The sequence below is a fragment of the Perna viridis genome, chromosome 10, assembly GCF_037379345.1.
Source record: "Perna viridis isolate PV_CMFRI_1.1 ecotype Kerala chromosome 10, ASM3737934v1, whole genome shotgun sequence".
NCBI lineage: Eukaryota > Metazoa > Mollusca > Bivalvia > Mytilida > Mytilidae > Perna > Perna viridis.
This window is the reverse complement of record NC_142454.1, coordinates 9,136,296-9,160,465: the sequence shown is the minus strand read 5'-3', so window position 1 is coordinate 9,160,465 and position 24,170 is coordinate 9,136,296. Positions and strand designations below refer to the sequence as shown.

General features: G+C 32.1%; 1 protein-coding gene across 3 annotated transcripts; it reads right to left on the bottom strand.

Annotated features, from left to right (window-relative positions):
• Window positions 1-1,995: 1,995 nt before the first annotated feature.
• Window positions 1,996-22,609, bottom strand: LOC148604427 (long-chain fatty acid transport protein 6-like). Of its 3 annotated transcripts, none has more exons than XM_088548896.1 (11): window positions 22,589-22,609; window positions 12,854-13,212; window positions 11,497-11,607; window positions 10,345-10,560; window positions 9,969-10,133; window positions 9,099-9,223; window positions 7,678-7,869; window positions 5,555-5,648; window positions 4,825-5,026; window positions 4,113-4,210; window positions 1,996-3,288 (listed from the first exon to the last, which is right to left on the bottom strand). In XM_088548896.1, the coding sequence occupies exons 2-11, from the start codon at window positions 13,209-13,211 to the stop codon at window positions 2,966-2,968; spliced, it is 1,884 nt and encodes a 627-aa protein (XP_088405022.1). In that variant the 5' UTR covers window position 13,212; window positions 22,589-22,609; the 3' UTR covers window positions 1,996-2,965. The 3 variants fall into 3 exon arrangements, with proteins under 3 accessions (XP_088405022.1, XP_088405021.1, XP_088405020.1); XM_088548895.1 differs by lacking the exon at window positions 22,589-22,609 and adding an exon at window positions 20,528-20,648; XM_088548894.1 differs by lacking the exon at window positions 22,589-22,609 and adding an exon at window positions 14,015-14,174.
• Between the last annotated feature and the right edge of the window lie 1,561 nt (window positions 22,610-24,170).

The window sequence follows — 24,170 nt, the reverse complement described above, 5'->3', positions numbered from 1 at the left end:
GGCAAAGATTCCTTTGCAAAGCCGAACTTAGTTTTGACGAATAGATTAGAATTTGTGTACTGTGTGTTGGTAAAATATGAATAGTCAGTTAAGATTTAAAAATATAGTCTGCTAAGTGTTGTGTCTTCTTGGAGTTCTTCGGGAACCCCAGAGCTGTATAGGCATGTTTGTCCTTAGCTCTGACCCCGCCTGATCTGGACTTCCTGCAGCTACTAACACGTGTCTGGTGCCTTAAAACGTTTAAATGTCATTCGTAACAGAGTACATGTCCTTCTTTAATGCATTGACGTTGGCTGACAATTCTCGAATTACACTGAGAAGTTCATTGTATATATTATTATTCTTTTCATGCACTACCGGAAGTTTCGGCCGTGATTATCTCAGCTGTTCCATCTTACGGCATCAAATCTATAGTTTCAGCAGTTCCAAAATCTGGCTCTTCAGCTGTTACGATTACCTCCCGTGTATGACAATATGATTTATACAATGAAACCAAGTGGGATCGGTGCGCGTACCCAGGAAACATATTCCAAGTTTAAAATTTCAGTATTAAGCTGATCAGCAGTCCAATTTTCTGGCAAATTATACGATAAGTACGATGCACATTGCGACCCCTGTTGCTTACCTTAGGAGGCATAGTTCGTGTGTTGTAATAAAAATACTACATGATTTACGCAATACATGCTATGAATAGATGCACAAAATAATCGTAAAATGACTATTGAAGTCCAATAAATATGAAGTTTGGAAAGCTACATTCCATCAAGTGAAATTCATTGAAATTTGTTTGGGGTCCAACTGCCTCAGTCTAAAACATTCCATGACATCATGCATAGGTCATGTGACTTGTGCATGTCTATCTAAATATAACTGTGAAGTTAGGGGAATCAGGAAGGGGAGAACAAACGTATATAAACCTACATTAAAAATGTACATGCACCGAGTTCACATGTTGACCTGTTTTAGGTCATGTAACTAACTAGAAAATTCTTACGTTAGGTCTCGTTACAGATAGATTTTTTAAAGAAATAAATCACGGAAACGCCATTTTATCATTGTTTTACCACGGGCTGACTCTTTATGTCGCATTATTTTACCCCGAGTGAAAGCGAGTGGTAAAATATCGGCATAAATGGCCAGCCCGTGGTAAAACAATGATAAAATGGTGCTCCAGTTCTTTATTTCGATTCTAATAGGACAATAACGGTACATTTTTACATTTTCGTGACCTATTACGGCAACATTAGACCATATTTGACCATATCTGTCCATATTTCGCTATACAGTTTACTCTAGCTATGTCAGTTGAAATGATCGCTGGTGAAACTTTGCTTTGTTTTTTTTTATATTGAAGGACAGGGCGAATTAAGTAGATCGATGTTAGGTATGGCAATAGTCGTTTGCATTATAAGGTCAATATTATATATATTGGACACATGAACAGGTACAATGTTTCATTCACTGGCGATTGTTTTTGTTTGGTTTCTTACATGATGGCGCACGTGGCACGTGGCGAATGATACCAAGTGTGTGTGTAAGTGATTTTTACGGAATATAATATAACTTTTCTATAACATAACGTTTACTATCTTTATCAAATATGAATCTGATGTTTATACACGCTACTGAAATGAATGAAAACAGCTGATACATGTCAGAACGTTACATGTTTTTGTTTACATGATTAAGGTGAGAAGTGATGTACAAGTCACACCCAATGCCACGCTAAATAAGTCGATTGCTGCTCATATGGCAATCGAAAGTCGACCATAGTTGTGGTCTCAAAGTCTTTTGAGGACGTTATATCAGAATTTTCAACAGAATGTAATGTACTAAATCTGACGTCTCTACCATACATTATCCTTATATACATTTATCATCTTGCAAATAATATATAAATATATTTGAACATGGTTAAGAAAATGCATCAATGGTGGTCACATTTTCTAGTGGCCATGACTAGTATAACTACTAATAAGAAAACAACAATACAGAAATATTTCATAATGTATTAAAATTTAGAAATTTTTGTCATACATTGGATACAGAAATATATGAGTCGTTTAAGTAAGTACAGATTTACTACGATTCATTTGAATTATTATGGCCGACTGTTTATGACATGTGTACAGTACTTGTGAATTGAAATGTATAAAAAAAAACAAATATATGGCCTCTTCTTTGTTGAATAACAAGACCCGGGTACGTATATTCGCGTATAATATACACATACAATTGAGCATTTAATGTGATACACTCATAGTTATCTATTTGTGTCCGTGTTTACACGTGGTTAATATAACTGAGTACAAATATTCAAAGTGGTATAGTCATAGTTATCTATTTGTGTCCGTGTTTACACGTGGTCAATATAATTGAGTACAAATATTCAAAGTGGTATAGTCATATTTATAGAGATGTCTTCGTGTTTACACGTGGTTAATATAATTGAGTATTCAATGCATTACAGACATTGTCATTTGGATGTGTTCATGTTTACACGTGGTTCATATAATTGAGTATTCGATGTGTTATAGGCATTTTTTTCTAAATATCCTCAGGTTTACACGCGCTCTGGTTTATCTACTTGTAATATAGATATATGGTTCATCATTAAAATTATCATTATTGCATTAGAAGTCAGACACATAATTTGTATGCCATACAATACACGGACTTACGTAATAATACATATAGACGAAAGTAATTTCAACCACTCGAAATAAACCAAAGAACGTCCCCCAAAATGTGAGTTTTAACAATATCATACTATTATTATGTCCTGTCCTTTCATTGTAGCATCACATTTGGCCACCGAATATTTTGGTTTGGACTCCTATCGTACAAGATCACTACTATTAGTTATAAACTATGTTCAGAACAATGTTATCCGGACAATGTACTCTTTGATACATCCATTACCGAGTACTCACCAAAATTCATTTAGCTCATACACTGTTGTTTTCTAAAAGTTGATTTTCTTGGTTTCGATTTGTTCGAAAATGTCCTGATTCAGTATGCAGTATTTATGTTGTTTGGCATCAAAGTAATACAAAGGGTCAATAACAACAGTGGGATCAAATCCCTCTTTCTTCAGTGTTCCTTTCATTGGCTTAAATGTCGATGTTATATCGAGAAAGGTCTTGAACCTTATAAACCTAGGTATAGCGTAGATCGCCAACTGGTTCAGGCATTGTTTCGTTATTGTGTCTAGGACATCTTGAATTGAGGGCTTGCTGTCTGTGTCCAAAAGATTAATTGCGGCCATACCTGCCTTTCCCTCACACCCTATGGAGAGAATACAATTAGTATTGCACGCTTATCTTCGTTAAATTGCGAGGAAACATGTAATAAAAATATGATTATAAGTTTTTTTTCACTCTATATATATATAGATAAGAACAGAAATAAGTCATACTGTACATAAATGATGAGTTATTAAATTTATGATGTCACGAAAAAATGAAAACATATTACATGTACTTTGAAACATATTACATGTACATTGAAACAAGTATTTGAAGACAAGAGAAAAGGCTTATGTAACATGTCATAGAATGTACCTTATGAATTATCTTTTTTATTTTCAAACCGGTCAGACATGTTTTGAAAAGAAAGATTACACGCTTATCTTCGTTAAATTGCGAGGAAACATGTAATAAAAATATGATTATAAGTTTTTTTTCACTCTATATATATAGATAAGAACAGAAATAAGTCATACTGTACATAAATGATGAGTTATTAAATTTATGATGTCACGAAAAAATGAAAACATATTACATGTACTTTGAAACATATTACATGTACATTGAAACAAGTATTTGAAGACAAGAGAAAAGGCTTATGTAACATGTCATAGAATGTACCTTATGAATTATCTTTTTTATTTTCAAACCGGTCAGACATGTTTTGAAAAGAAAGATTACATGATAAATGGTCTTACATGAATGCGAATTTCGCCATAACTTAAAACATTGCAACATTTGCGCTCCGTCTTGCATTTCAAACTACAATGCATCTTAAAATAGTTTGAACTGTTGTTCTTTAGTTTAAAAGAATATAGAATAACGTGTGTTATATTGGCACTGAAAATAAGATACAAAGCATACCAGGAACAGTTACTCCATAAACAAAAGCATCATGCACACATGGCAACTCAGAGATTATATTGGAAACCTCTGTTGTCGACACATTCTCTCCCTTCCATCTGTAATTATTTTAACATGATATTAAAATCTGTAAGTTTATATGAACGTGCGATGGGCAGATTGAGCTGATTATTTGCAACACGCTTTTAAATTCATTAAGCATATTAGAAGAAACATTTCGTGAATTAATACGGGAACAATCTATCTAAACAGAATTATTATATTTTAATTTTAATTGTGGTCTACAATCAAACAGAAAAACTGCCAGCAACCTCAAGTTGGTTAAAGGTGTGACTTCACTCCGTGCACATCTATATTTGATGCCCGTTTCTTTTGTTTTTTTTTATTGAGAAGTTACGCACACGAGATCTAAACATACAAAAACCCTTAAATGATCTCCCCTTACAGGGATCCGATATAACTATTTTACATTTGTTTTGCTTTTCTTTCCTTTAAATTTGTATCAGATTCCATTAGGAGGTATGTGTAGTAGCTCTAATTAGAAATGTCATACGAACGGATATACCGTTGATTTCTATAAACCCCTGATTTTTGTTTGGATGGGTTCAGTTATTAAGGAAAAGCAACTTGCCGAAATACCAAAACATTACATTGATGAAAAATAAATAAAATTCAGAAAAAATCATTTTTTTTAAGAGAAATTGTTGTTTACCTGAATGTATCACCTAATCTGTCATAGAAATATAGGTTTTTATCGGCATCATAAATGAAACAATCTCCCGAGTTTATAAAAACATCGCCCTTGGTAAAGACATCATGCATTAGTTTCCGTTTAGACGCATCTTCTCTATTCTTATATCCATCAAATGGAGCTTTATCTTTAATTAATCTCATTATCAACAAGCCTGGTTCACCTATAAATGAATGTTTTCATTTAGATATAAGAGTTCAAGAGGTACGCAGACGAAATATAATTGAAAAAGTTAATTTGGTAGTTAGCATAGAAAGTGATTACCGTTAATCGCCACCATTGACGTAGAATATGTACTGCATCGTCCTCAGAAGAAAAGGAAAACTATTGCTTATGAAACACTTGCATTTTGATAGTTGGATATTCGTTAGGAATCATTTGTATGAATAAGAGGTGTTGGAAAATGTCTAAAATTATAAAAAGATTATTTCCTCTGTCAACGACCTCGTTAACATTAGGGTGACACATTTGTCTCCTTGGTGTTATTTTGCTTAGTGTAGCTTTCATTGTCATTAAACAAACACAGATTTTCCCTTTGCACCGCAATTTTTGAACAAATTTGCATCTTACATTGCCAGGTAATATGTGTTTCTTACCAGGTCTCATTATCTTTCATATGTAGCAATTTGTTTTGATTCACTATCATTGGCAAATAAAAAAGAGGATTTCAAGCAAATTTCGTTAAATGTACCTGCTTTAGCAGAAACACATCTTCCATTTTCATCTCGAAAAGGTTCTTCAATCTCTGTATCAAACTTTACAAAGTTTGCTGGCATAACTTTGCTCTATAATCATAAATGCCAAGTGTTCAGGTCATGGGAACGTTTTGTCTTAACGTATTTAAACTGCTTGATAATCCTTGTCTTCTATTGAATAAAACGCGAAATTTATGATAACAGTTATTATTATTTATTTATTGAGAGTGTTGTACAGAAATTACAAGCGTATGTCACCATGGGAATAAGAATATAAAATATATCAAAATATGGGATACGACGATAACGTACCGAGTACTCATGTTCAAGAGTAAAGAGTAATCAAGGGAAGCAAGGTTATAGGGGTAATCAAATAATGTAATCCAGGGACAAAGACCAGACATGGAAAACAGACATTCACAACAAAGAACATAAAGTAACTAAAATCATACAATTGTTATTTCCGTCGTTATGGTGTTGTTGATATTGTAGTAATTTTGATGATTTGACAATTTCTTAGGTTTACAACATGTGTCATATTAAGGAAATTTTTGATGTTGCATCCAATCAAAGTTTATCATGTTTCACAATAAATTTCCTCGCAGCTATATGTGTATGTGTTTATTTCAAATTATTTGGTAATTAGCAGTGTACATTTTTTGTTTCCAAAAATGACAAAGTATATAGTCAATTTATTTTCACAAAGTAGAATACTGTTGCTGATGACAGATTATTGGATGCTACAAAGTGGACGTACATTTTAAGATTAATATAGGGAACCAAGGTTATAGAGGTAATCAGAAGAATGTAATCAAAGGACAAAGACCAGACATGGAAAACAGACATACACAACAACGAATACAAAGTAACTAAATCATAGATACAAAGTAACAAAAGTAAATGAGCAACTCGGACTCCACTTAAAACTGGGAGCATGGACCAGGTGCACCGGTAGGGTAAGCGTTCTCTGTCCGGGGTAGACAAACGCGCTAGAATTGCGCTAATAGATCACTTTCAAATAGATCTCAATGTCAAGGCTGAACTTAGAAATTATAAAAAATACATTGTATAACATTATAACAATAATGACGTTTTTCATATTCAAGATGACATTAGAGAAGGTTCGAAGATGATCTCTCTTAGGCAGTGTTCTTGATTTCACAAACTCATATCAAGTATCACTTACCAAAACATCACCCAACTAACAAAGAAATTGTAAAGCGTGTTAAGTGTTGGTGATATCAGTTGACAAAAGAGTCCAATGATCAGAGAAACATTGCAAGTGTTGTAAAGAATGTAGATGAACATGGAAGTTTCAAAGTAATAGTTAGAGTAGGTCACAGAGCAATGCTACAGTAGATGTCAAATTGAATGCATTTGATGTTCCTAATGTTGTGTGTATTTTAACAGAGAAGTTGTTGGTGAGTGATGAGCAAGGGTTTTTGAATATTAATTATAAGAGGGGCAGATGTAAGACGGGGAGGTGTAAATGCCGTATGAATAAAGTACTACGTAATTCCAAGTACCATGCATCCTCAACTTAATAATACGTTGAACAACTATCATTGTTATTTTGTGAATATTTAATTTTTTCAGCAATTTATCATATTTTGTTTGTGTTTGTTAATTAAATCAATTTCACACATGAAAAAAGGTGTGTATCTGTTGCAACCAATTATATAATAAAGGTTGTACAAGTTGCAATATGCACAGAAATAATTGTACAGGTTGCGACATGTATTTTCGTGTCATACAAGTTGCAACGTGTACATTAATTTTGTACATGTTGCAACTTAAAATTAAAACATGTACACAACATAGATATGAATCAAATCATGAATATCTACTTATGCCATCACTTGCGACGTAAATCTTATTTCATGATATTGCATTATATAAGTTTTCCGAAGTAAATCCACTATTCTTCTACATATTGCGGACGTGTATTTTTGTCAAGCTCGTGTGATTTTTTTGTCTTTTTTTAATTTAAACTGTTTGAATATTTTGTATGTTAAATCAAGAACATTATCTTTCAAAGATACAAAAAGTTCCTTTTTTAAAGACTTTGAACTGTGTAAGGAAAAGGATGTAAAACGTATTATTGATTAACTACACATACCATGAATGGAGTAAACTTTCCCACAGATCCCACGACACCCTCAAGATTAACTGTACCAAAAGGCAGCTCCGTAGCACCATAAAACTCTTCTATTTCTTGGATTTTAAATCTATTTTGGAAATCTTCCCATACGTCCTTCCTTAATCCATTGCCAACGGCAGCTCTAATACAATGTTTTGTATCGTATTCACTCTGTTAAATATAGGAAAAAAAACCAATTTAATTATTGTTCTCCTTTGAAGAAATTCTTCTTGATAATGCTTGTAAAATGTATCTGGGTGTGATATCATCAATGAAGCTGTATTTGGAGACGTCAATATATTCTTTGTAGAACTGTACTTGAAGAAATAGTTATACATGAAATAATTTGTATACGTAAACATGGTTAACCACAGACAATTCAAAATAACGAAACAATCTCTGAAAAAATAATAAACACATACAGAGATATCGATTGAACAATAAACATGAACTAGGTGCATAAATTGTATATAGAACAATTTCCTCTTTTTTTTTATTTCAGGAAATGAAAACCAGAATCTGTCGCGTATGTTGTAGAGTCGACTACAGATGTAATAAAAAGTATAGAAAATTTGGGGAGGGAGATCACTGTGTAGATAGATAAAACATATTTTAACTTAGGTCCTGCTTTATTGGATTGTTTATGTAATTACCGTTTTTAATAACTTTAAACAACGGCATTTAATAGAACAAAACTATAAATTAAATGTACCAAAACCTTTGTTATATTTTCACAATAATGAGCGTCGCCGAAAAATTCATTTAATTAATTTTAAAAGACCTTTAGGAATGTCTCCCTTCTAGTAGCCTTAACTTCCGACATACAAACTTAATAACGTTCTACCTTAAGCTAAATTAATTTGTCAAAATTATCTTATCCAGCACAGCTTGTGTGTGAACCAGGGGACTATTAGATATGCTTATCCAGAATAAGTATAAAAAAGCTTTGCTTCTTTTGTCCGAAATCGTCAAAATATATGAATGAAGGCAACTAATGAAAAAAGAAAAATCAACTAGCCGAGTCCTTCAATTTCAATTCTATGTCATATATGAGACAAGATGTCCTCAGTAAGTCTAAGCTTACGCTTACACGAAATATAGAATTGATCATCTACCGAACTCGACGCTGACGGGGTTTGACTTACTTGCAGATTATTTGGATATATTTAACTTGCATAAGCACCGTATAACAATCGTGGTTTGTTGTGAGGGGTTGATGTTTGCAAGTGCTTTAGCTATTTGTGTGTGTCTTGTTTTTTTTTACCCGTGATCTGTTGTCGTTTCTGTCGATTCTGATGTCTCTGAATAATTATTTTTGACGCTTGGGTATCCGTTTTTGGTTACCGATATAGTCCCCAACTATAAAAACGTACTTTACCACGATTTCACATTGTAACTACCTTTGGTGAATTGACAAGGAAACGACATAGCTCTCCAACATATTGTATTATCGTAACTTTGTGCTGGCAACAATCCTTGAAGAACCGACTGGCAGAGAATTTTTCAGTCAAAACAGTTGTACAACCTAGGGTAAAAAAACTATTTTAGACATGTTTTGGAGCGTATGGTATACTTAAGTACCAGTGCATATACAATTCAGATACTGTCAAAAGTAACGTGATTCATGATGTTGAAAAAAACCATAGTAAAAATTACAAACGATGCTTCCTTTGTCTACAGATGATTGTTTTTGGTTTATATTCCACTTAAATCAACCAAATCAAGCATATTCAATTACCCCCCCCCCCCCCAACGTGTCAATTTCATACAAAATCTATATGATTGTTACTTTGAAAGTGCAACATCCAAATGACGAACTAAGTCGACTGGTTATGTGGTCTGTTAGTGTTTCTGAATTGGAAATAAAAGTGAATTCAATGGGTTTTTAAACTGTCTTTTAACTGAGACTGATATTTAATATGTTACTTTAAGATGTACGTCATTACTTCCTCTATTTCGCATGGTCGAAACCAAGTTTTAAACTTTACAATAGACTTGTTTATGCTTACGCTAAAACCCTTTTGTTCTATGAATAATATTTCCAAGACGGTGAACGCACTAAGTGCCGAATTCCATTTCGAATAAAAGATAATAAATGTTTAATATCCAATAGATAGATATCATATGTATTTTGAGAAGTAACGTATTTTTCTTAAATATTATATTTTATGCATGTCTCGCAATAATCGATGTCTAAGTGGACGATCAGCAATCATAGAATCCGCATATTGTTATCTAAATGGTCATCGTAGTACCGAACTTATTTTTACCTGTATATAAGCAAGTACCGATTCCCATTAGTGAGCCTGCGGCATGGTAAAGTGGCAAACAAATGTACATAATATCCTTGGATGTGGACGGCGAAGAAAGGAAGCTGGTTATATGCATGCCCGTGAAGAGCTTCTGGTGAGTTACAATTGCTGGCTTAGGCAATCCTGTAAATGATTTATCATCACATATTTACTGACTGCGAATTTAGAGTGGTTTAATCTTTTATTGGAACCCGAGTTCACGAAACGTTTAGCCTTTAAGTTGTGCATCCATTTTGACTTATTTCATGTTAGAAATATAAATAGTTCTTTCTGTCGCACTAAATTTTGACAGAAATGACAAATGTATAAAGCTTGTTGTGCTTTGACATTATACCTGTTGTGCCGGAGGTAAATATCAAACTGATAGTAGACTGGAAATCCATATGGCTCCTATGATCACGTGATGGTCGATCTTCTGCTGCAAAGGTAAACTTATCCGACAAACTCTCGAACTTTTGAGGGACTAATGCTCCAGAATCTTCAAGTGTATATAACATTATTCCTTCAATGTCTTGTGCAATATCCAACACCGCGTCATACAATGCCGATCCTACAGCAAAATAAACCCATGTTTCTTTTTTTTTCTAAGTAGGACAAAATGCGAAATCATAAAAAAAAAAAATACGAAGGCGAATTTGAAAATATCTAATACATTGCTCAACGATTATTATATCTACAACTGATGATTTGTGTCAGAAGAGGCTATATATGGTCTCCATAATACTCAAACATAAATCAATAAATCTTACATTAAGAAATAACCAATGCAATCAGCATACTCTCAAAATGTCTTCACTTATAATATTATGTATAAGAACTAACGTTAATATCTGTTGATATGACAATTTGTACACCTGAAGTACCAATGTACTCCGCGAGGTGCAGCCGAAGACTGAATGGGGTAATGAAGGTCCACAAACCTCAATATCTACGGCTATGAACTCCGTAACAAATTAAGCCGCAATATTTTTCTTTTAATGTCTATCTTAAAATCAGAGGTTCAAAATGACACGACATTAAAGTAAAGTTTTGTTAAGGAAAATATTCGTATTTCCATTTAAAATAATTAATCATTAATCTTAAATCCATATTTCGCTGTTAATGATGTCAGTAATGAATGACGGTAAAAAATAAGTATTATATATCGGGGCATAAATATACGTACATTAAGCAGACAAAAGCAAAACACCCATATCTACTGTTTCTACAGATTCAAAAAAAGGACATTTTGGAACACGAGTCTACTGTAGAAAATGATTAATTGATTTCTTATACTTAAAGGTAAGATTTCTCTGATAATGTGTTACTGTTGTCCACTACTTGTCGTTCAATACGGAATTATAAGTAACATACGAGAATATGGTCTTGCAGTATCCCGATATATGGGATTTTTAAAGGTGAACACAGCCTATCACACTCCGTATATTTAATTGTTTCGGATATAAATTTCTATTTTATTGTTTTAGTTTGTGCTCTACTAACATACCTCGGTTTATGAATATGGCTTTAGCTTCACTCGCTGTAATACTGTGCTGTAACACTTTTTTCCTCTGGTTGAAATTAAGCAAGGCCGTCTCAACACCTATCTTCTGTAAACCTAGTAAGAGAGTGGTATCAATCACTGTATAAAAATGTCAAGAATTTGCAAAATGGCAGACATCCCCCGATTTAAGAACCATTCATTTTTCTCTGATGAGTTAGTAAATATCATTCTTGCACATATATTCAATTCTTTAAGACTATGCGATCGAAAAACGATCTGATTTGTAAAAAACACGTTGTGGACCGACGAGCAAATAGTCATTATACTTTATTTATACTGCTACTTATTTCAGAAATTGATAAAGCCATTGGTAGGCCAACATATTCTGTGTTGTGTAAGTACATGATTCTAGACGTGTTCAAATCTTTTCAAAGCTTGACGAAGGGGTCTTTTAAATGCAAAATACACTTTTAGACATTCAGTTACCAAAGGAGTTTAAACGACCTAAAATGTAATGGCCTGTCGTGCAAGGCAATGCAATATTGTGATGTGTCTATTCCCCATCCAAATACATAGTTGCTATCTTGGCTCTTTGTAGTTTACAAACTAACTACGCAGACTTTTTGTATCGAGCTAGACTACTTACAATAAGGCTTCTGAAACAGGGTCATAATACTACAGGAAGTTTTATGGTCGTCATAATGAACGCATGGATCGATACGGTGTATCCATCTGCACCATGAAAACTGTTTCCTTCAACGTGGCATAGCTTCCCTTTCCTTTTTCATCTACCCCGGACTTGACATTTTATGAGCAACTCGCTGGGTGTTTCTAGAAGAGCAGAGGACGCTGGTCCATACCTCCAATATTTAGTGGAGTCTGATTGCTCATTCACTTTTGTTACTTTGGATGTATTATTTTGGTTATTTTATGTTCTTTGTTGTGTATGTCTGTTTTCTACGTCAGGTCCCTTAATTACATTCTTTTGATTTCCGATAGAATTTTGGTTCCGTTAATCACTCTCTTTTTAATTATGTTATAAAATATTACGTATTTATACGCGAGCTGGTTGTTGAGCTGGAGCTGTGGTTTCAATTAACCATAATGTTTAAGTTATGTCAGTTGTACATTTGTGTGATAAAATTAACCAAGATATAAACTTAAATGGTTTCTGTATAACGATTTTTCAGGACAAACGAGAAATATGATATTTCCATTTCTTTATTATGATTTAATCCGTGTTGACACCTGCAGACAATTTTAATAATCCATCACTATTCAATAAGTATTTTATACACGTTGGAAGATTATATAACGCTTCATGCATTGTTCCTATTTAATCAAAATAATATATACCTACCAAGCCAAGTCCACACGAACGCTGGTTCATTGTACATTAATATCGCTACACAATCTCCTTTTGTAATACCGAGACTAAGCGCAAGATTTGCAATTTTGTTCGCTTTTCGTTCAATGTCCTCATATGAATAGGTATCTCCATTAAAGACTAACATTGGTTTTGCCTTAAATGTGTCCACAGTCCTCTCGAACATGTCAATTGGAAAAATCTTCTCTTTCTTGTGTTTTGCTAGTTTACGGTTGTATTCGATAACTTTTTGGAACCATTTAATGTCACTCTTGGCCCAGGGATATTTGTAATTGAAGAACCAGTATCCTATGGCAGCGACACCAGCCGCTAGTGACAGTAGAATAATCATTCTGTTACGGATGGAAATAAATAGATACTATCATTACAAAACGTCCTTTAACGCGTAATGTATTTTACCATACATAATACAGCAAAGCGTAAAAAAGACACCTTGATTGCCAAACAGTACTAGTAAAGTGTTTTTTTTAACACATATCACCACAAATTAAAACTGCAATCAAAAGGCCATTTACAGTTGCTAAGACAAAATGTCCCAGTCTTCTTGGTTCACTGACATGTCGTTCTGTTCGGTTTAACGGAAAGAGGTACAGTAACTGCTGATCTATATAAACTAATACTTTGGTTTATCTGATTGTTAGATTTGTTTCTGACTTTTTATGTTTTTTTCCTCAGATCTTCAACCTTTTTTAGACTGTTAGTACAACTTTACAAATCTATCAGCTATATGATATTAGAAATATGGACGAGGATAACATGTTATAATGATTATTTGAGATTTGGAAATTCATCAACAATAGTTGTAATGTGATACATAACATTTCAAATATAGCAGATAAACAGATATATGGGTCGTAACTTTTAAAGTAACAAAATGTCGTCTATACACCCGTATCGACAGTTGGAAGAAAATGGTGAAAGATACATGTAACGTGACTTAACATTTGTTTTTACCTATACTGGGTGTTTATTCGAAAACCTATAGCTATAGATGAGAGAGCTGAATGAATTACTAAAGTGCCATTGATAGTCATAGAATAAATTCAAAGAATGTGTCTTGTTTAAATGCCCTGTTAAAAACACACACACACATCTTAAGACAATACTCTAACAAGCATGTAATACATCACCAACCTGTTATAAAAGTTGAATGTAGAATATCCAAAAAAAAAAAAAACCAAAAAGAAAACCACGTATTTTCAAAGATGTAGTTCAAAACACAAATAGAATGTCATATATTCCATTTCTAATTTCCCGTAGAAAATTTAAAGTAGTTACGTAATAAGGAACAAGGTAATAGGTGCAGCATTTATTACTACACGGTTGATTTCACACAAGTTTAAAATGTTGTAAAGGGAAAACCCTATTAGTTAATATATACAATGAAACCTATCGAAACGGAACCCTGAATATTCCGGAAACCTGTCGAATCCAGACAATCGTAAATGTCCCTCTATATTGATGTTAACCTTGGAAAACCGAACATATTTTAAAGTCCAAAATGCATTCCGTTTAGACAAGTTTCTCTGTATATAGGACAGGTATAATGAGTTTACTCCTTATTTGTGAGGAAGAAAAGAAGAAGAAATTGTTGATATGATTGTCATACTTTGCGTTGATAACTATGTCATAAGCTAAAATGTCATATGTTGCAAAGTTCAAGAGAGTTTATTTGGTTTAATTGTAATAATGACGACCCCCCCCCCCCCATTTGATGACAAATATAAAAATAAGGAAAGAAGAAGAGTTAAAGTTATGTTAAATAAACAAGGAAAAAAAAGAAAATAAATCTGGTTTTAATATTCTAACATAATAATATTTTCACAAGAAAGGATTGTATCTATTATTTTAGTAGTACATCAAGGGTTGAACAAAATACATTCCTTGATGACGACTAAATATATTAACTAAATTGATCAAAAAAGTATTCTTACTTGTTACAATATGTACTACTTTAAACGTGTCTATATATAAATTTGTTTCCTATTATTTTTGTTGTTGTATTCTTTCCAAAACAGTGTATTTATCAAATAGATATAAAAAATATATAAAATGTTATTTAAATATCCTGAAGATAATAATTGCAATTTATTTCCTTGATAATGTATTAACCGTAGTTTGCAAAACATATATAATACGTGAGATAGTACTTCATGTATACGAAGTCTCTGTAAAATTCAGGCAGTAAGTCAAACATGGTATTAAAACTACCAATTTGAAAGTTTTATTTAATTATTTTCCCCATAAAAATCATGGAAAAAAGACAAGATTTTCCATATAATTTTTGGGTAACGGAGTTGTAATTTCATTAAAATGGTCTAAAAATAATCATTTCAATGGAAGATGTCTGTCGAAACCCTCATTTACTAACATTCTATTGAAACATTTCTGAGCAAATCCAATAATGCAGAGATCAGATAAAGGACTTTAAAAAGAGAAAGCATCCTCGAGTGAAATTATATTTTCAGATCGATGGGTTTACGACATGTATGTTTCTGATTTTTCCAATTTTGTCTTATTCTTACAAAAACTTACATTTGAGCATATTTTGGCATTGATTTACTTAATATTTGGAGTTTTGGAGTGTTAGACGGTAGGTATGGAGTGGAAGTTTTAGAGGGAAATTATGCAGTTGCGATTTTGGTTGAAACTTTTATTAGACAAAAATTGATTTTGGAATTAACTATTTTATATATTAATCATGCCATTCATTAGGCTTTTCAAAATCTACAGGTACAAAAACGCGTGTTGGAAGTTTGTTTTTGGAACAATTTGCGATTTTGTTTTTTGCCTTTTTACTTCTTGCCCCTTTACTATTGACAACTTACAAGTAGGCTTCTGGAACAGAGTTATGTTGCTAAAGAGAATTCAAGGGAACCAAGGTTATAGCGGTAATAAAAACAAATGTAATCCAGGTACAAAGACCAGACATGGAAAACAGACATACACAACAAAGAACATAAAGTAACCAAAATCATACATAAAAAGTAACAAAAGCAAATAAAAAATTAAGGTCATCAATACAGAAGTCTTATGGTCGTAATCATGTACTCGTGCATTGTTACGGTTTTTTTTTCACGTGTCATACTTTTTTCCTTCCTCTTATATCTACCCTGGACTTTTTATGTGCACCTCGGTGGGTGTTTCTAGAAAAACAGAAGTGCACCTGGGCCCATTTATTAGTGGAGTCCGAATTGTTCATTAGTTATTCTAGGTTCTTTGTTGTATATGTCTGTTTTCTATGTCCCTGGATTACATTCTTTTGAATTCCTTGATTAATTTTTCAGCATTCTTATTTTAGTTCATTATAATCTTGTTTTAAAGTAAATAAAGTAAATCTACTGTTTTAAAAAAAGTCAAAATTGACTAACCAGATGTGCAAGATTACTCATCAAGGAACGAAGTTGTTAAATCGACCTTTCTTAATTCAGATAAGCTACAGTGAAACCTGTCCACCAAGCCCTGCATATTTAGAGTACCTGTCTAACCCAACATTTTCTTTTTAAAGTCCCCTTATAATAATTGAAACTTTTTTTAGCCTTTGTAAAATGGAAAACCTTTTTTAACTGAACAAGTCCAGAAACGGTTCGGTTTAGACAGGTTTTGAATCATATAAGGTGCAAACTTGTAAATTCTGAATAAACAAGGGGAGTGTGTCAATAAATTTGTACAAGAAAACATATTAGGCATTGCTTAATTTACCGTAAGTTACATGATGAGGATCGTCATTAGACGGTCTCGTTAAGTAGCACTCCACGTAAGAATCACGCAAAATGTGATTCATGGTCGGAAAGCCCATGTACTTTTTAATTTTTGATATTTTGTTTCAAATGTCAATGTCATAATAAACAGAAAATAACATGTGGCTCTTCATATAACTCTTGTTCATAGGAGCTAGAAATCATATAGAATGTACTGTAGAATTCAAAATTAAGGAAGATAACTCTAAAATGCAATAGAAACTGTTATATTTTTATGTGGATTAACTCCTAAGAGCGGACAGACTGGAAAGAACAAGCATACATTTCATTTTATAGACCTATAAAGCAACTTAATACCAAAAATAAAGATATGTAACCTTTTTGTTGAGGGGGTGTATCACATTTTACAGAATTTGCATAATTCTTACAAAGACTGCTACTTTATTGTTGATAACAATAGTCACAAAAATCAAATATGATTTGCCTCTTTAACACCGCGTAGGTTGCAACTTTATCTACAATTGAAAGAAATCTGGAAATGAACATAGAATCATTTTAAAAAATGGAAGGTAGTTTATCACACAAAGTAAAACTTGTTTTTAGTTAAAGTGCTGTTATGTATACCAGATTTGCAATTGTAAAATATTTAACGGTCCCAAAATCTGTTTTCTTAGATTGGATATGAACATGCTAACATTCCACAAATTTTAATCTAATTCTGTGCTTAAATATGTAAGAATAAAGAAATAGCTTGACAGTATACATCTACAATATGCTGAAAATCTGCACAATACAACTTGTTCGTGGAAACCTAAATCTATACTTTCCACTACAAAATTAAGAAACAATTCAAAGACTTAATTTAATTCATCATAAAACTTCGGACGATGGGCGTTGGATGAAGTAACAAACAAGCTTTAATTTTTTTTTTTTTTTTTTAAAGTTATTTATAAAAATGTTTTGGAAACTTTATGGAAGAGGCGTTTAAATCAACCTGCTATTACATCCCTTAATTAATAACGTTAAAATAATTTAAAGGGCGTTTGTTGCCATTAAAGTGATGTAACCGACTTACTTACTTACTGATTTCCTTGCAGATAGAAATCTCATCACGGACTAATCTTCCTGTGTATATGCTTAATTAGGTCTCCAGCTATGGATCATGCAAAATGTGATTCATGGGTAAAAAGCTTACATATTTTTATTTTTGATATTTTGTTTGAAATGTCATAGTAAACAGAAATTAACATGTGGTTTTTCATACAACCCGTGCTCTTAGGAGATAAAAATTATATAGAATGCACTGTAGATTTCAAACTTAAGGGAGATAACTCTGTAAATGGCACTCAAATATAATAGAATCTACTGGATTTTCAAAGACAGATTTGAATGAATAATTACACATTTCATAGTATAGACCCATTAAACAACTTAATTACAAAAGTAAAAATATGTAGCCTTTTTTAGGGTGTATCACATAGATTTTGCACGATTCTTAAAAAGATAGCTACTTAAATACTCTTTACCACAGGCACCATCATCAATAAATTTCTCTTTAACTATGTATTTCATGGTAAATTAAATAAGTTTTATTGTTATACTTATTAGGAAATCATTTAATAACTATTTAACTTTCTTGACTATGCATTCAATGGAGTATGAAATTTGAACTAATGATATAAAAAAATTGCGTTGCGATTAGTTGTTCTATTTTGTATCATTTTCTATTAAACCTGATTAGGCAAAAACGATGCTGTGGCATTTCGAATTTGTTTTTTCGACATCATTGGCGACGCCATAAAACGACGATCGTTAGTATTCCCCCCATGGCTGACGCGTATGACAACCGACCAAGATATGACAAAAGAATTACAGAGGCTTGTGTGTAATGATGTTGAAATTGAATAACTTGAAATTAAATATTTTACGATATTCAACTTTGACTCATTATTAAACCTAAACATATGAGTGGCTTATTAATATTTATATCGGTGGATTATGATATGCATGTTTACAATGTTACAACTTTCTTACCCATAAACGTCCTTTTGAGGCCCGTTTCATACTTCAATAAATGTAATTTCTTTCTGGACATTTTTTCCAGATTGCATATGTAGATTAGAATCTTGAGAAAAATATTTCTTGACGCACAGGACAATTTAAAAGATATGTCAATGCATTTCAATGCATTTTGTATTATAAGCTCATTACTTTAATATCCTATACCTAAGTACCCAATATGTAAATGTGTATCGATTTGATTCTTTTGTATTTCATTTTATAGGTATTTGTCCTTTGATACGCAACCAAGGTCATGCGCTGCATGTAGTGCTTTAAAACCTAGATTTGGAAAGCGTACATTCACTCTACCTTGATGTTTAGACATACATATATGTTTAAACTTAGGTAAATAATGCACCGAATATTTGCGCTACATCACCTGGCCGTCTCAAAATTATAAAAGTACACAAACAATTACAGGTTGTTAGCAAAAAATCGTATAAATGTAAACGAAAGTTCTATGACGTTATAACGATCATGTCCCAAAAATTCAACTGGGCCAGGCACAATAACCAAATTGAAAGTCTGGTAGAACCAATTCCTAAATGATCAAATATCTTAATCAGTTATTTACAGGTAAGTGTGATATCTTAATCAGTTTTTTACAGATAAGTGTGATGCTTTTTATCTGAATACTGGTTCAAAACGAACGAAACATTCCTAATTTCAAAAAGGGAAGATCGGTTAAGGATGTTCAAAATGATTTTTAGCCATACTAACTGATAATTTTACACGCAGGAAATTAATTCAGGTTTAATTTATTATTTTTGTTGTATTTTGTTGTTGTTATATGTGATAAACATAATCAAATAAGACTAGGGATTGAATATAGAAACACAAAATATATAATGGTAAAGCAAATATATTCAGATATAACACTCGCACAAAAATTAATATCTGATTTAACTAAATGTTCAAATGTACAAATGATGAATCCTAACGTGTTTTGTTTTTTGTTTTTAACCTTTGCCACTTTACACTAATAACAAAGATCTAACCGAACAGGTTCAAACGTTCTATATTAAGCATACTATCACTTTCTTTTAACGCAAATATGCACTTAGAATAAAACGAAAATAAAGACATCTCATTTCCTTATCCAATAAGTTTTTAGGATTAAGCCTGAAAACAGAATGAAATGTTACCTACGCTCTGTTTAACCTTTCGATATTCGAAATGACACATATAAGATCACTTCAGTTTTTGAAATTACAAAGTACCGTTCTTGTCAAAATGCAAGGCTTAAATTTTATGGAAGGAACAGAATCCGCGTCAATCGGAAAAAAATTATTGCAATAAAGAAATTCAAATCAATATATATTGTGTGCATTAAACTTATGTTTTGTTTTCTAGGCATGATTCTACACACAGATAACAAAGATTAAAAGATAATTCAAGTTTTAAGCCAGTGGCTTAATATGATAAAATGCTTTGTCGAATATGTATCAGTATGTAAACTTCTTTGATACTACTAAATTTGTGATGCAAAAAATGAAACCGGAAAACTGAAACCACAACAATGGGGACGGAAATATCATGCTAAAATGTATATAAAATATGAAATAATGTCTTGTCAAGTAGATGGTGAAATGAATAAGACAAACACCTTTTGTTTAAGTCGTGAAAGACGAATGAACAGAATACACGTATATTCGTTGGTACGTAAATGAAGGGAGCAATGTAAGGACTAAAGCTGACACACGGCTAGTTTTTAGATAGCTAAAATGTAACTTCAATAATACACCAGCACAGTTGCTAGAATAAGCATTAATGTTTATACTTGAAACGCTGCTGAAATCTATCTGATATAGTATAAACAACCATACAACATTAAAGTTAAAAAGCGTTCCAATATTTGATTAATTTCAAGTTAGTATGCACTTACGTTTTTATCAACCGGAAGCCTGAGGTAGGCGAACAAACTCATGAATAAGCTGTCTATCCAACCTTGTGTACATATAATTATTGAATAGAGCAGTTAACGTGAATTTAAATACACATTTATTGAACCTAAACCTCAATTTCAAAAGATCTTTTGACAAGTGCATATCATACATAGCCATGACACAGGTGTATGCAATATCTGAACACATCGCAGTGTATCAATGTTGAACATCATTCAACAACAAAAAATCATGGTAATCATTTTTTGAAATTGAAGCCTCTGCCCGTGTGAACCAAGGTAAAAGTCATTCGAATGTTTTGAAGAGTTAAACGATTTATACCCCTTCTAAATAATAGGGTGGTATTTGGGAATCACCACGTCAGTCATTCAAAGTACATATTGAAATGTGTTAAGCTGGTTGACAGCTAAAATGAAAATTTTGTTAGCCCAAAAGCTTGAAATTACAGAGCCTAGCATGTTGTCTGCCAGTCTCTCTTTATATAACTTTTGAGCTTGCTAAAATATACCACTTGATTTCCATGGAAGAAACTTGTATCTAATATACGTGTATGCTGTTCGTGTAGGGTTCATATTCTTTTAATCAGTCAACACATTTTACTCCTCATTTATTACCCAGGCATTCTCTGGACCAAATTAATTCAAAGGCATATTATTAAATACAAGTCTATGATTATTACAAACCAAAGCACTCAAAAATATGCATGATACATGTTTAAATATAGAGAACAAAAAAATACTCGAACATTTCACTTATACTAAAATTAAACTTTGAGTAGGAACAATTTCATAAAAAAAGTTATCTCACTTTTGCATCGACGGATACACATATGTTTACATGTTGCCATTGTTATTTTAACGCATTGGCAAAAAGGAAAAAAACACTCCATTCTGTCAGCACGTTTAGTAGCGATTTTGAGATGACCAATGTTTGATGCCGTCTGTTGACACAGCAAGTTAGTTGCCCAAAGCAAGGACAAATTGTAAAATTGGGTTAAACGAGAAACTATCCCAAAAACAAAAATAGAACGTGACTCTTTTTTACATCTTATTTTGATGGGTTTTTATACAAAAAGTAAGATTTATTCTAAATATTCGTTTATTGAATGCCGTTTTACAGTACGAATGTTCCGTGTTCATTGTTGTATGACAGAATATTTATTGTAAGAAGATAATTTTAACTAAATCGGCTACTAAATATTGATCATCTGTGTGATTATCAATTATCGTCGAATGTGGCCGTATGCTACATGTATCAATTTGACATGGTAGTTAGAACAAGGAATTACATATAACAGAAAACACCAAGACTCTGTGGCCACAAATTCATTCAAAGAAGACTATTCATAATAATATTAAAAATATATTGTTTTCTAAATACCCATCCTCATACTGCGCCATTCTGTTATAAGGTTTGGATTTATGTCAATTAAAAACTGCATACGCTTTTTGTATTTTTAAATATTGTGTACAATTTGTAATTTCATACACATTATAATTTTAAAATCCAAATTAAAATTTGTACAAATTGTTTATACAAGTTTAAATGTGTACAAAATTACTGTTTTTACACAACAGTTATTCATTCATATAACTCTCGTAATTATTGCATGTAACTTAAAAATAATTTTCTTTATATTTGTCTTGTAACTGTTACCTTAAAAACGGTATCCCCCCTTTTGTATCTGCCATTATCAATTGTTCATTATCTGCGTTTTTATTGTATGCAAATTGTTTACCATTTCTTATGTTTCTGAACATAAAAATACTTTTAATCAAAATTCGATTTTCTATAAGCGTTCGTATCTTCAGTTTCATATTTTAATTATGTACCATTCTGTGTTAGAATCAGGCAATTGGTTGCACATCATAATTATCAATTTGATCTTTTTTGTCTCAAATATATTAAATACATCTAGAAAAAAACTGAAAGGCTATTTCAATATATCCTTTAAGCATTCTAATAACATGATAATCCATTTTCTCCGTTCTACACTAGTTTGATAAGGTTTTTCTTTGACTTAAAGAGTACTGATAACTTACCTTAAATATTATGTTTAAACTAAATAATTATAACTGGCTGATGATTTATACAACATACTTGACATTCTGAAGATTATAATCATCTACTTGACATTCAACCTGGCCTTGTTTCCTACAAGTGTAGGTGGATTTTTACTTCCTTATACGAATATGATTTTTTTTTGAGATCGTAATTGCTTCTTAATCTGGTATTCGTCAAGTTAATAAATGTAGATACGCCCTATAATGTTATAAATATAAAAGATATAAATAAGTGTGTTTGGATGGTAAGGGAAATTTCTAAACCAACTGATGTACAACGGACATTTGTCCTTTCTATGAACTTGGTTATTTTGGAATACATATAATCTATGTTGTCATTTAATTTTTGCTCATAAAAATGTTGACCTTTCTATTTGATCTACAAATTACTGGATATGATTGATCCTTTTTTCGTTTGACATTGTTAGATAATTTAGGTTTTTGATAGAGTTGTCTGCCCTTTAAATTTTAGTTGGAGTGCATTTTTGAAAATTATAACTGAACCAAATTGAAGTAATGAAAACACTTGCCTTATTCCTATTATTTGTTGGTACAAATTTTCATATTCCACAGCCACGGTCGTGGGTTGTTGTATACCATATTTTAACCACTGCCTAATTCTTAATCAAGAGCTGATGGTTCTATTCCTATTTAGCAAATAGTTCATTATACTTGGGATTATATTGCAATATATGGACCGCCTCAAAAGCTTTAAGGACCGAAGCGTAGCTGAGTTCCTTTGAATTTACTGGGCCACTAATCGGTGCATGTATCGCCATCTGACCCACATTAACATGAAACATTTGTTATATTATACTTTTTTACAGTTTACTCTTGGTCACTTGTGGTCTTGAAGAAGAAAAGAGAAAAAAATACTCAAATTTTACATTATGACGCCATGCTCTCAATTTGGAAGAGAGTCGGTCCGGTTCCCTACGACGTTATATGGACCGACAGTTATATCTAAGAAAGTAAACAAATTAAAATATTTAAAGTATAATATCAAAACATATGTACAATGTTATACGCATCCTTCAGTCAAAACGGTTAGGTAATTATAACTATTTTGAAAGTTATGTAATACTTCATGCAGCAGTTACATAACTTTAATTTAAATAATTAGTTTTATTCGTTCTTTCCCTAATGATCTGTTTATATGATCGTTAAGTGCATTGAAGTTTATTTGCATCTTTACTTTAACTTTCATGTTTGTATATAATTGCAGGTCAAATTGCTTAATAAAATGTCCTTGTTTTGAAGATTTTTACTATTATTTATCTAAAACAGCGTTGATTGCAGCGATTTTGCAGGTATTACAAAAGTTGTTGTTCCATATCTGAGCGAAAGCTCAAAGTGAGTGGACTTATTTTTTTCTCAATAATTTCGTGGCTTTAATTTCCGTTTAGTAATGATATTAAGCAGTTCACAATGTTTGTGAGTTAATATTTATCGTGATTATTTCTGAGTCAGTATATGGACACGTTAACCAAAAGATTTTCTCATATATTTAGTGGTAGAGCCCGCACAATGTTCAATAAAGTTGAATGCATGTATTTTACAC

Excerpts from the sequence above, each read along its gene's own strand:
- LOC148604427 (XM_088548896.1), bottom strand. The coding sequence starts at position 13,211 with ATGATTATTCTACTGTCACTAGCGGCTGGTGTCGCTGCCATAGGATAC. Across the intron at positions 10,134-10,344 it reads ATTTACCTCCGGCACAACAG|GATTGCCTAAGCCAGCAATT; the intron begins GTATAATGTCAA and ends AATCATTTACAG. Across the intron at positions 5,649-7,677 it reads GAAAGTTTACTCCATTCATG|AGCAAAGTTATGCCAGCAAA; the intron begins GTATGTGTAGTT and ends TTATGATTATAG.